Genomic DNA, 14,542 nt, shown 5'->3' on the forward strand with positions numbered 1-14,542 from the left:
AAATGATTTCCATGTTTCCAAATGGGCAGAATTCTTGATTTGTAGGGCAGAATACCTGAGTTATAACACTAGATCCACCATTACCCATTGATCAATCCATGCCCCTATATTACACTTTCCTCTTCCTCTAACATGGAAACAAGACTCTGTACCTTCTTGCCTTACAGATTTGCATTGAAGATTAAATGTGAAAAAAGATATGACAATGCTTTGTAAATTGTCAGGGATTTTACCAAAACGATTACAACAAGAAACTGCATTTAAAAAACTCATCCGTTAAGATATTGGAGAAAGATCTTTTTAAATGATGTTTTGCATCAGGGATTTTGAGTGGCTCTGCCAATGTTTTTGATCAAACATATGTTTGAGGAGAGACAGTTGTGATCTCGCTGCATTTTAAGTTGTGGCATCTCAGCCCCACCCTATCCTATCCTACCCAAATACGTTTAACAGCTTTGCAATGTAATTTCACAGATTCCGAAATTGAGGTCTTTCAGATTCTTTAATACAAATCCAAAATTACCCTCCCTGTGTTTCCAGTGAAACCTCTTCCCTCCACATGGAATATAAAGTATCAGATACTAACAATAGAATATTAAAAGCCAAATTTGAAGCAATTACCCACAGCTTTGGAGAACAGTCCCACACACAGCTGGTGCCCAATCAGAAGGCCTGTCTCTGTCACCCACCATCCCTGCTACTCATAAAATCAGAATGTCAGAGTTGCAAAGGATCTGACAGATTATCCTCCCCTTCATTTAACAAATGGGAAAAGTGAGGCACAGGAAAGGGATGAAGTCATCCAGAGTCACTCAACTGGAGGCTCCAAAGGCATTAGAACCCAGGTCCCTGTCTTCTGGTTGCTACACTCTGCTGCTTTCTTCTCTGAATTAGTAGGGTGACCTTGTAGCTGGGAGTGAAAGGGGCTCCCTGAGTGTTAAAGCCATGTGCACTGAGGATGATCTTATTGCACAGGAAGGAGGTCTCTTATGGTGCAGCATAATGTACCATATTTTTTTTTTGTCATGCATGAAGGCCTAAAAGGCAGATGGCACTAAACTGTTAACTGTGAAGAGTTATGTAAGTATAACAATGAGAACTGCGGCTATGAGCCAACTGTCCATAAGATCACTCTGTCATTATTCTCAAGTTCCCATTCGTCCTGCTGAGAGAGAGATGGTTGTGAGTCCTTCATGGAGTTAGATGCTGGGCCATTGTCCTTTCTCCATGGCCAAAGCTATATTGATGTAACCTGGCATTAGGCATCAAATAGCAATACTGGAGTATTTTCAATCTTTATTTAAATCTCTGAAAGAATTGTACAAGAGAGCCAATATATTGAAACTGAGTTTGCCAATGTCAAAGATAGATAGAGAGGGAAAGAAAGAGAGAGCTGATGTAGCCCTTCGGAACCATTTCTCAAAGAACCTCTTCCTCTTTCCAATTGCTCTGGAGCCTTCCACGTGCCCAACCACATGGCTTTCTTTAGCTCTGATCTTTTCACCTTGTCTTTTATCCTCACCCCTCATTCTTTATTATGTTTATTCATGTAGCCCCTCTCTTTGTCTTCCGTACTTTCCTCCTATCTTTGCAGGGTTTTTTTCCCCCCTTTACACCTACTCTCCCTATTTCTACATCACAGAAAACATTGGGTTCCACTTAGCAATGACTCTTCTTTAATGGTCAGATGGAGTTAGCAGGAAAGAGTCCCATGTTAGTGTCGCAGTCATATTGTGTTGCAATAAATGGAGAGGCCACATCACACTGCAGGTTTCTCACAGGTGGAACATTTATAACATGCACCCCTGTACATATTCATTTCACCCGGGAGTCTGCTATAGTGGGACAAAGAAATGCTAGAGACAGCAACACCTAATACTGTATCCATAGTGGTAGTTGTCAAAATGATGAATGACAATACAGTAGAACAATTACTAGCACAGATGATGGTGTCAAAAATGACTTAAATGTAAGGTCTGACCCTGTCATTTATTAACTGTGTATACTTGGGCAAATTACTTATACTCCCTGAAGCTCAGTTTCCTTGCTTGTTAAATGGGTATAATACATGAATTAAGGTACATACTGCGTTCAGCCCAATGCCTGGTGCACCAGTGCTGCACTAATGGGTGGTTGTTTTTATTGTTGCTAATAATGACAACAATAACAAATATGATACAAAGGGGATTTGGCCAATAAGAGATGAGAAATTCTTATTTTCTTTCTTCCCTCTCTCCCTCCTTCCCTTCCCTCTTTCCTTCCTTTCATTCTTCCTTCCTTCCTCCTTCCCTTTCTTCCTTCTCTCCTTCCTTCCTTTTTAACCTTCATTCCTTGTTTTTCATTCATTCGTTTTTCTCTCAATAGATATATTCAATGAATAAGACAGATAAAAATGTAAGGGAGCATGTAAAGGCCTGAGGGCACATCTTGAGTTAACTAGAGAGTTTACACTTTAAAATGGCATGTGGAAAATCTGGAGGAAGGAACATATAACCAAGGATGAATCAAGGATGAACAAAAGCTATGTTCAGAGCTATGTTCAGATCTAACCCAGAAATAGTTAGATTTCATTATTTAGGGAAGAAATCTTGCATATTCTGCTGTAATAAGAATAGACTTCCAACTGGAAAGAAGAGAACATTTTAGGGAGAAAGTTGCTGTCCAGGATTGATGGAAAGCATTTAACTCTCTCTGAGCCAAGATGTGTCATATCTCAGGGGCTTAAAAAAACTTGTTGCTAACAAGTCTGAATGATCTTCGTCTAAGACTGGGGAATAGGTGGAAGCCTGGAGATAGTAAATATTGCCCCAATTTTTCAAGAAACACTAAAGCTAAACTCCAGAAACCATAGACTCATAGCTTGTGTAAGTAAGATTCACTGTTGTATAATAATTCATGCCAAATAATTTCTTTATCTGCTAGGACAGATTTTCTGTTTGGCAGAGACATTTTAGCAAGGCACTGGACAAAGCCTGCCAGAGTGGGTCCATTCTCAGGCACATTGAGCATTAGATGTTTGACTGCAAGGAAGCCCGTCTTGGGGTAACTATGATTCTCTATTTTGTCTTGCTCAACATTTTTTACCTTGCCTGAAAAACTAAAAGGCAGATGACACTAAACTGAAATATCTACCATTGTAGATTATTTGATCTTACTATGTGCTTGCAAAAAATTTAATGTCTAGTTTGCGTGAGTGCTAAATAATTATATCTTGAATGTTAAAATTACTATGATTTAGAATGATCTCAGCTGACTAAGGTGATACCAAACCGATATAACAAAGTTTAACTGAGTAAAGTGTGATGGTTTATATTTTGGCTCAAGTAAATAAATAAATAAATAAAATCAACTATGCAGAAATGTAATAACCTCAGGAATTGACAGTTGTTGTATCAAAAACAATCAAAGTTGGCAGCAAGCTGAATATACACCAATAACTTATTACTATTGTTAGAAATGAACTGAATTTGACTACATTCATAGAAGTAAACCCAGTTGATGATGAAAAGCACATGATGTAAGTCAGGCTCACTGCGAAAATTTGTGCACTTTCCTAGCACCATAATTCAAGAGAGGTGTTCACTTTCCTAGTACCATAATTCAAGAGAGGTGCCCATTATGGGGAATAATCTGGAAACCATAACATATAATGAACTATTAAAGAAAATTGGAATGTGTAGCCTGGAGTAGAGAAAACTTGGAGGATATAATCGGTAGAGGGCACAATGTTGAGGGGGCCTGATAGGCGTAATAGGTTCATCAGGTAGAAGCCATATGGAACCGATTTTGGCTGAACATTAATGGGCTATTTCTAATAGCTATTGTTGCCCAAAATTAATATAGACTGGCCTGTCAATGGAAATTCCTAAGTAGAAGCCAAATAGCTACTCATCTGCATGGCACAGAGTGTTCCTGCCATGCAGGTGGGCTCTTTCAGGAGATGATCTGCAACATCCATTCCAATTCTGAGGTTCTGTAATCTTCTCCTCTCTCTAGGGATGCAGTGGAGTGTGGTGGCCAGTGGGAGAGTCAGTGTCACCCGCCAGCAACTTCTCCTTTGGTGGCTGCTCAGCCCAGTGACACTTAGGCCCCTGGGACAATGACCCAGAAGACAGCCATGCCTCCGAAAGAGGGCCAGGTCCTAAGCTGCTGCTTGTGCGCGACTGCACGCGGTATTCTCTTCACCTGAGGCCTTCAGTCCGCCGGTGCAGGAACCCAGTGCTCGCTGGGCTTTTCCTCTGAGATTCCAGCAGGTGGCGCTGGAGGGACTCAGGGGACATAATGGCCTCCATGTTCACTTTTTATTTCCCAACCCTCCTCCCTCTTCCCAGATTCTCTGCTCTTGCTGCGTGGTCTCTGGTGTCTGTGACATGTTCCCGCCACTCACTATGTCTGATCTGTCTCACTCACGTTCTAAGCAAGACAGCTTGCTGCGTCCTATCTCGGTCACTGATGTCTCCAAATACGCCTTCTTTGCTGTGTGGGCTCACAGATAACAACAAAATACTCCCTCTCTGTTCCTGTCTTAGCCAGAGGTGTCGCTCCTGTCTTGCTTACTTGCTTGGTCACGTCTGTCACAGCCATGTTCAAGCTATCCCCTGCCTCTTCTTCACCCTGTTCTGTGCCGGACGCTAACACACTTTTCTCCCTGTGTCTGGGTCCAAACGTGCATCCTCTTGGCCGGCCCCCTTGTCAGTCCCAGACGTCCACTTGCTCTTCCTTATGTCCAATGTCTGTCCTCCTCTTCAAGACATGCTCCATTTATTTTCCATGGAAGACACAGGGTCAGAGATCTGTCAGAGGAAAATGGTCTCCACAGCAACTCTGGAGGGAAGCTGAAGACAGATAGCTTCCTCCTGGTGTCCTGGCCGCTGGCGTGTCTGCCCTGAGATGCTCGCTCTCCTTGCTGGGCTAGAACGGGACGTCTTCTAAAGAGCCTTGGGCAGGGCTAGCAACGTCATAGGTGTTTATTAGGCTTCAGGATCTTTCCCATGAACTTGTGATATCATTCTGAAACCCTTCAATCTGGCTTTGTTGCTCCGAAAGGAGAGAACTGTTGGAAGTTCACACTGGGTAGACTCATTTTCCCCTGCAGCTCCCCCAAGGTGCAGGAGGGCAGGATCCAGCAGTACTGGGGATGCGGAGGCAATGCTGTACTTGAAGCCAGAGGACCCAAGTTGCCGTCCTGGCTGTGCTGCTAACAAGCTGTGAGATCTTGAATAGTGTTCTTTCATCTCTGGACCCCACTTACCACATCTGTGCACTCAAGCTTGGACTAGAGGATCTTTAAGTTTTCTTTCTGTTTCTAAGACAACAGGATGCTGCTATCGCCGTCTGCTACCTCGAGAAGCCGTGGCCTGCCTGCCTTTTGGCTTTGTTTCAAAGGAACGACCCTCCTCATTTGGGACTTTTAGACCCCTGACCTTTCCAGCTTTGTCCTTCAGATTAATCTGGATGTCTTTTATTCAAAGCTGAGTCAGTGGCTCTTGCGAATGCCCCATAGCAGAAGTCCCAGGAAGGTAAATGCCAAACCCAGAGCCATGTGAGATTCTGACTTTGATCTTGGCTGTGGTTTAATAGCATCTCAGGATTATTTATCATATTCTCTTTTTTTCTTATTGCTTATGAAGTGTCAGTTATCGTTTCCATTGTTGTTTACTTTACTTCTGGAACTGAAACCGACAGGAAGAAACTTTGGAATAAGGAAGAGAAGATTGACCAAACCATCCAAATGCCAAAAAGAAAAAGAAAAAAAAAAAAAAGCCTCTCTGTCCTATGAAGACTTAATTCTGTTGGGGAGAAAGTCATGTTTTAGGGAAAGGAAATAGCCTCTGAAAGAGAAATGCTCTTCAGAATTCTCGAGAAATATCTCTCCATGCTGAAATGCTCTTTGTGTAGACTGGGATTCTCCCTGCTCAATGAAGCAGATTGAACCAGGGAACCATTCTTGTCACATATGAAGAAAGTTTATTTAAGTTCTAACTTGCACCCTGACTCTGTGGCTGGACCAACCCCCTTTGGTTTTTCAAGTCATTGTTCCCCTGCCATCACTAGGCTCAGCAACCACCATTAGGAGGCAAGCACCATTTTGAGGTGCTTTTCTAATATGAAGAAGGGAGCAGCCAGCTTCTGGGCCCCACGGCTCTGGACCTGATGATGAGACCCAACCAATCTGCTGTGGCTGCCCACACACCCACCCACTGCCTGCACGAGCACATTGGTGGGAGGAGTACAGCACAGAGGCAGCGCGTGCACTGGGTCCATTGCTGACATTAAGCAAATTGAACTAATTCTTGAATGTCTCAGACCTCAGAGAGAATCTCTCTTGCCTACTTCACAAAGTTGTTGTGGAGATAAATAAGATAATTTTTTTTGTGAAAACATTCTGTAAATCATAAAATGCCATTCCACATATTTATCATTACTTTGGGCGTTTTGGATTACTGTGGATGTGCCTGAGCACTCAAGGACTACGAATTTATTTACTGGGAGGTAAACCAACTTAAGAGAGTAAGTTTCTATGTTGATAAAGAAACAGAGAAAGAAATGCCCCAGGGCAAAGGTCGCAGGAAGGTAAATGCCAAACCCAGAGCCTTGTTAAAAAAAAAATATTCTAGGAGCACCCCTTGGGTATTAATTCTTCCTGTATTCCCAGCACTTTGGGAGGCCCAGCTGGGAGAATCACTTGAGGTCAGGAGTTCGAGCCTGACCAACATGGTGAAATTTGATCTCTACTAAAGCTACAAAAATTAGCCGAGTATGGCGGCATCTGCCTGTAGTCCCAACTACTTGGGAGACTGAGGCAGGAGAATTGCTTAAATCCGTGAGGCAGAGGCTGCATTGAGCTGAGATTGCACCACTGCACTTCAGCCTGGGCAATAGAGGGAGACTCCATCTCACTAAATAAATAAATAAATAAATAAATAAATAAATAAATAAATAAATAAAATTCTAGGAATTGTAGAAGCACCCTTTGGATATTAATTCTTCCAAATCCACCCATCCTAATTTGGTCATTTCAGGTTACCCAACACATGAATTTATGAATCACAAAAACTCATTTAAAGGGATTTGGTTATTCACAAAGTAGGGCACTACGGGCTAATTTTGATAATAAGGAGTGTAACTTCTCATATAACTTCAAAGTCACATGGAATAAGATTCAAATGTCTATTCACTATGAAAAAATGTATTTGAAGAAGAAAATACTTGGACCATCAAAATCGTCCCCACACTATAAATTATATATGTACAAATCCTATGAAAAAAATCAAACATGGACCAGACTATGACCAGCTAGCATGAATACTACATAAAGAGTCAACTAAGATATTGAACCTGATAACTTTTAAAAATTTTCCTGATCTGATAGTCTATGTATATGATTGTTAATTGTGGTTTAATGCTATTTTAGCTAACAACTTAATTTTATTTACATTTTTAATAAAGTAGAATTACAAAGGGGCCACTTATACAGTTTATAATGCACTGAGATCCCTTGTGTGATCAACATATAAAGTACATGTGTGCCCACCACATAGAACATGACACTTAATTCTATAATTTCAAAGGATTATAAATTGTAATGATGGTTGTGTTTTTGGTTTATGAGATTGTTAGTTATAGCTATGATTTATTTGAAGCTAAGGCTTTGAAGGTCCTAGAATCCTTGATCTAACTTTGTTTACATGGAAAGCATCTTTGGCTTTATGGTCATCTACTTTTTGATGCAGTTCCCAGAAATGTGTTATGGAAAAAATTGGAGCCTACATAGATTTTTTAATTGATAAATTATATTTATTGATAAATTATACGTATGTTTATATGAGTGCATTCTGTACATGTTTATATAAATTATATATTCAAGGAAAAATGAGTCTGAAAACTAACAACTGAATTTTGAATATGCAATAAAATGCCAAAGTCAACTCCCATGCCTCAGTCTTGTGGAGCTTCTCGGTAACCTCCAAGGTCCCAGGGCATTCTCCAGTAGCTATGTCATTTGAAGCTAGAGAATTTTCTGACTCCAGTACCAGGTTCCCCTCAAAGGAAAGCTAGAAGCCTCGGGCCCCTAGATAATGTGATTTTACCAGATTCTACCTGTCTGCCTGTCCTGTCTGTCACCTTCATCAAGGCCTCCAGCAATAAGACAGACCTCTATGACATGGTCACCTCATGAGCAGAGGATGGGGATCCTGTCCAGCTACTCTCAGAACACAAACCACGAGGAGCCATTTAAGGCAGTGTGACAATGTATATCTGGAGGTCTTGGATTGAGGTTAAGTATGTGCATCCCTGCTGAAGCCTTTAGAAAAAAAAAAAAAACTGAAAGGGGGTGTCACAAGCCATCCAAGAGCCTGGAGTCTGTCTCCCTTAGGCCCAGGTTATGTGTCAATGAAATCTAGGTGCCATCTCTTCTGGGTGTGGAACAATGGAATGAACCCTGTCAGCAGTCAGGAGACAGAGTAATGTCCAGAGTAAAAGAGACTTAGCTCTTTTGTTTACCTCTTGGGACCTATCTTCTCACATATAAAATGCCAGGGGTGGACAAGAATTAGGTTTTCACATCAGAATCCTTTCTTCATACACAAATCTATCTGGAATTCCATCACATAAAAGATTCAAGCAGGATGGGGAATAGGTAGGTCTGGATCCCCCATCTCTGGTTATTATAATCTGTGCCCTGGAAGGAATGATCTTGGGGGCCTAAAGCCCAATCGCTGGACCAAGGAATATCCTCTGTGCTGGTGCTTGTTTACCTCCTGTCCTTAGCTTTTCTGAGGCGGTGTTCATAATACTGCCACGAACTATCTTTTCCAGGTGACAATCATTTCCTCAGAATCACATCTCCCCATTACAAAATCTCTTCCTCCATTCAGAAAGCATACTGTCTCCTGAAACTTCCTTCCTAGAATGAAGACCTGAGCCTTCACTGGCTGTGAAGTACCTGCTACCAGACCCCAGAAACTCCTGCAGAATCCGCCTCCAAACTAACCTACCCTTGGGAGAATGCCCTCTTTCTTGATTTTTTTACAAATTGTCTATTTTCATGTTGGAGCATCTCTAGATTCATTTAAGGGGAAGAGACTAGTATTGATTTGGCGCTTACTGTGCACTAGGTGATTTCTATTTGCTATAGTTTAATTCACTCAACAGCACTATGGCATTCAGAGAAAAGGAGATTTTCTGAACACCGACTATGAGGCAGGGTCTCTTGCCAGAAGTCTACTAATAAACCTGACAAGGTCTCTACTCTCTCGTCAGAAACTAGAAAATAAACAAGGAGACACATATACATGAATAAGGCAAGTTTAGATACTGATATGTGCTATAAAGAGAATAAAAAATAGAGATGGGCAAGGGGGTGTTTTAGATGAAGTAGTTAGGGAAGGTTAGATGGAGGAGGTGTGCTCTGTGACAGGGGACAGGCATTCTAAGGAGTCAGGCATATATTTGATCTGAGGGAATATCACGTCAGGCAAAGGGAAAGGCAAATACAAATGCACTGGGGCAGAAATGTGCTTGACATAGCCAGTACAGCCTAATGAATGTGAAAAAAAAAGTGGTAGGAGATGAGATCAGAGAAATAAGTAAAGGCTGATCATAATTCGGTAGCTCTGGTGCCATTTACCAATTACTACATGTCAGCCTTGGTGAAAGCATTTTACATGAGACACCTCATTTAACCCTGTTAAGGTAAGTATCATTTTCCTATCATAGGGATCAGAAAACCAGGCTGTACGTCAGAGAAGTTAATCTGGAATTTTTCCAAGGATGCAGAAATTACCTGCAGCTGGAAATGGAGCCCAGGTTCCACCAAATCTAAGGGGACTTGATCCACCTGAGGCCTGTTCTTGTTAGCAGCAAGAACAATCCTTGAAATGGATGGATTCTCTTCTTGTGCACTTTTCCCCTTTGCCCCTTTTATTCTCCGTGGAGTTTTGGCTGTCTACAAACAAAGATGCATTTATACAGTAGGTCTTCACTGATTTCAAGTTAGCTAGTTCCAAATAGCATCTAATTGGAAGGAAAAGCCAATTACTGGCCAGCCAGAAAGTGATTCTTGATAAAAATTATTTTATCAGAAATGAGTGGAAATCAATCTGGCTATGTAATCAGTAGACTTTCTCATGCATTTCCTTATCTCTATCCTTACTGACATCATCCTTTCTACAACTGACATTATCTTTCATCTGGATTGGGGAATTAGGCTCTAAAACATAAGTTTCAGCATGCCATTTCCCCAATCAAAATCCCTCAAGGACTCCTCATAGCCTACCAATACTTTCTGTAAGTCCACTGTTAGAGTTTTTCTTCCAGTTATTCCCCTCATACCCGCAAAGCAAACAATATGCTCAACTCTTTGGATTTGCACATTCAGCTACTACTCCTGCTGTTCTTTCCACTGGGCATGCTTCCCCTGGCACCTCTTACATAGTGTATTTCAAATACCACCTCCTGCCTGAAGTCTTTTCCAGCCTCCAGGACTGCATGAGGTTTTTGACCTATTCCAATCCCCAAACACTTTATTTGTTCTTCTCCTGTGACATTTTGATATGCTTTTCAGTGTGGTTCATTAATTATGTTCTTTTTGATCTCTCCTACCAGATTTTGAGCTCCTTGAGGACTGTGGCCAATTCTTATTGCTCATTTTTTTTTCCTAGTGCCCAACACAGGTTTTTGTGCGCTGAAATTATCAAATAAATTCATTGGATGTATTTGTTTGGAAGAATGTGAAGCTTTCCATTGTTACGGCATCTCCACTGTACCAGCCCACTTTGCTCCTTCAGTCCCAAATCTCAGTGCTGCTCTGCCATTAGTACTCCACCCACTTCAAAAGCTGCAGCCTTCTGATAAGAGAAAACTCTTTCTGTGACAGTTTTGAATAAAATCAAGATGTTTATCACACCTTTTTCAAGTGGCAGAAAGATTAGAGTTTTAAAACACCGTTATATCCCTGAGTTACGGCAACTTTATTTTCTCTTTTGGTCCTGTCTATTGAAAAAGGGCTTAAGCTTAAAGTTTTGTATTTATAGAATGCTGTGATGAAGCAGACTGAAGTTTTGTGAGTTACTTGACATTGTGTAATCCTAGAGGACGTTGGCCTCCATTTCACCAATAATGGCATTTATTGAGACAACATAGAGCAAATGAAGCGTGAACTGAGCCATAGATGTAGAATGGACCCAGTGAGAGTTATTCAGGCTAGGGTGTAACAAAGCATCTTTGAAAGATGTCATAAAATGTCAGATTTTTCAGCAGCATCCTTTCTAATTTGCTGTGTGACTGGGAATGTCTCTGCACCTTTCTGCCTAAAGTTTTGCCATTTGTAAATTGAGAAACTGTCTTTGGTTAGGAGCGTGGGCTTTGACATTAGATGGACATAAGTTGAGATCTAGAGTCTACCAGTTACTGAATGTGTGACACAAGGAAGTTCCTCAACTCTTTGAGCTTCAGTTTCTTCTTTGCAAGGGGATAATGATAGCACATTCCCCACCCAGTGTGATGAGGCGTCAGTGGGTTAAAGCATATAAATAGTGGCACACAGTCTCTGGCATACAGTAAGCTCTCACTGAAGTGTAGCTGTTACTATTATTACTCTGAATTTCATGACATTTGAAATTCAGAAGCAGTATGTGGAGTCATATGGAAAGGGTTGTTGAGAAACCAGGAGCGGGGAAGTGGTGGAAGTGGCGGAAGTGGCAGGCAGTGATTGTTTCTGTGCCAGTTGTCTAATCTGAGAAGGGAAAGGCTAAGAGGACTATTCAGGAGAAGATGGAGATGGTAAAGGATTTGGCTGTGGAGTCACAGAAGAAACATAATCTGCATGCATGGAAAATGGTATCTACTTGTCATTCAGTGTCTTGTTACGACACTCCTAATATGCCTCTTAATCCTCTCCAATTAATGTGTCTCCCAAGCAAGAGTCTCACTTCACCTTCTAAGACAGTAAAAGGATGCAACTTTATCGAGCATATAAGATAATCAGGACTACCTAAACACTTCACATATTTGGTAACATTTAATTCTCATAAAAAGTTTTGACTGGATTGAATCCCTGCTTCCCAATTTGCAAATTTGCTTCTTTGGACACTTTAAATAATTTCTCTGAGCTTCAGTTTTTGTATTGGTAAAAATAGAGCTATTAACACTACCTAACTCATGAGGTTGTATAATTTAAATGAAATTATGATAGCAATTAACACACCGCCAAGGAGATAATTGGTAGTTTCTATTATTGTTTTTATTATTATTGTATATAATGCCCATTTTATGGGTAAGTAAAATGAGGCCTAAGGAGACTACTTTTTTTTTTTTTGGAGAAGGAGTCTCACTCTGTCATCCAGGCTGGAGTGCAGTGGTGCCATGTCGGTTCACTGCAACCTCCGCCTCCCGGGTTCTAGCAATTCTCCAGCCTCAGCCTCCCGAGTAGCTGAGATTACAGACACACACCTCCATGCCCAGCTAATTTTTTGTATTTTGATAGAGATGGGGTTTCCCTGTGTTGCCCAGGCTGGTCTTGAACTCCTGACCTTAGGTAATCCACCCACCTAGATTACGTTTCTAACCGAAGGTCATGCAGGTTATAAAGAGCAGAGCCAGGCTACAAACCTAGATCTGTCTATGTTGAGAATCCATGCTCTAATTTTCTGACTGCCTAGAAGGTGAGAGACAGACGTAATGCCACCAAACTTTAAAGAGACACTCCCTCTGAAATTTTTATATATATTTTATAATACGTGAGGGTAGTCTAGTAGCTTGGATGAATAGTCATTTAAATTGGTCTGGAGTCCTGAATGAAAGGGCAGACATTATCTGTACTTTTAAAAACTTGGTCGAGATCAGATAATTTAATTTCAATTTAGTCTTTCTCCGTATTGAATGTCATTAGGGGGTTACGTCATTTGATTCCGGCCTTGGTCCCCTGAATTAGCATGGCAATCATCAGTATATGGCCTTCCTGTCAATAGGGTACAAATAGGGACCCATATGCCACTGCTTAATGATGAAATTCTTGGCCAGGATAAAGATCAACCCCCCTACACCACCCCACATTCTTTCTCCAAAGACTTATAGCGATCGCTTTTTATCATTCTCGGGAACTTGCCGCTGGGAAGATCGTGAGTCATCAGCTACTAAGGCTTTGTGAAAGAGAACCCAAGCCAGGGTTCTGTAACTTCAAGTGAAAAGGCCTTGGCTCGCTGAGCAGAGGCACCATTTCTGGTGGGACCTCTTGTCCCAGCCAGCTAGAGAGTGGGCAGTTGGTCAAGGGATATGAGTCAGTGGAAGGAACTAGGAAAGGGTACTCTTATCAGGGTCACTCTTATTATTGCATCTCCTCTCCTCAGCACAGAGCTATCTGGAAACACTGAACTTGTAAGACTAAAAGGCCAAAATCATTCTTGAATTCTGTCTCATCTAATATCAGCCGTCTCGGTGGAGAGCATTCTCTATTTATTCTCTAACTTCCTGGCATTTCTTTGCTATTCAGACCTTCCTATTGCAGCTGATGATTTTACTGTGATAGCCTGAATAATGGGAAAAAAAAAAAGACATGGATTGTGATTCCACCTTGCATTTTGCCGCTCACTAGCTGGGTAAATTCTGGCAAGCCACTTACCTTCTGGGTCTCAGCTTTCTCATGAAACAGATGCCCTAGACTACCTCACCAAAGTTTATTCATTCACTTAACAAGTGTTTTTGCGTTGTTAGAGGAGAGATACATAAATCAATTTTGTTCAATGGCCACTGAACAAACACCGATAGTGATTATGTTAATAGGTGAGAAATATCTAGTCACAAAAAACAGAAAGCCAGGCAAAAAGTAGTAAGACCAGTGAGGTTCATTAAGATACTATATTCTAAAATATGTAGAACTAGGCAACAAATTCAAGATATTACTATTATTATTACTGATTGTCTAATATTCCAGGTAGGAAGTCATTTTTTATTTTTGTATCTTCCAAGTCTCTTACATTTATTCTTCAAATTCTCTTACTTTGACACAACTTATCTGGTCTTTCACTGCTCACCACTTCATATGAGGACAACTATGGCTATCCTCTACCTCTTTTTCTTTTTTTTTCTGAGATGGAGTCTTGCTCTGTTGCCCAGGCTGGAATGAAGTGGCGCCATCTCAGCTCACTGCAACCTCTGCCTCCCGGGTTCACGCCATTCTCCTGCCTCAGCCTCCTGAGTAGCTGGGACTACAGGCGCCCACCACCACACCCAGCTAATTTTTTGTATTTTTAGTAGAGACGGGGTTTCACCATGTTAGTCAGGATGGTCTCGATCTCCTGGCCTTGTGATCCACCCGCCTCGGCCTTCCAAAGTGCTGGGATAACAGGCACGAGCCACCGTGTCTGGCCTCTTCTACCTTTTTTCCCTCTACATCTGGACATACCATCAGGTTGATGTTTTTAAAATCACACATACACACACAACAATAAATACAAAAAGAAAAAATAAAGTTATGCCCTCCTAAAATTTTCTATATTCAGCAACTCTACTCAAAAACTTTATGTAGTAGTGCCCAGTTTCT

General features: G+C 41.3%; 1 protein-coding gene across 3 annotated transcripts in view; it reads left to right on the forward strand.

The window, feature by feature from the left end:
• Positions 1-14,542, forward strand: part of HTR4 (5-hydroxytryptamine receptor 4) — a 200,525-nt gene that overhangs the window by 164,198 nt on the left and 21,785 nt on the right. The window contains exons 7-8 of one of the 3 annotated variants that reach the window (XM_063643229.1): positions 2,923-3,042; positions 3,997-5,742. The exons of 1 other annotated variant lie outside the window; for it this stretch is intronic. In XM_063643229.1, the coding sequence (XP_063499299.1) occupies positions 2,923-3,042; positions 3,997-4,087 (211 nt within the window). In that variant the 3' untranslated portion in view covers positions 4,088-5,742. Of the gene's footprint in view, positions 1-2,922; positions 3,043-3,996; positions 5,743-14,542 lie in introns of those variants that run through there. One more of the 3 variants, XM_063643230.1, reaches the window with a different exon arrangement.

Source organism: Symphalangus syndactylus, chromosome 7, assembly GCF_028878055.3.
Source record: "Symphalangus syndactylus isolate Jambi chromosome 7, NHGRI_mSymSyn1-v2.1_pri, whole genome shotgun sequence".
Classification (NCBI taxonomy): Eukaryota; Metazoa; Chordata; class Mammalia; order Primates; family Hylobatidae; genus Symphalangus; species Symphalangus syndactylus.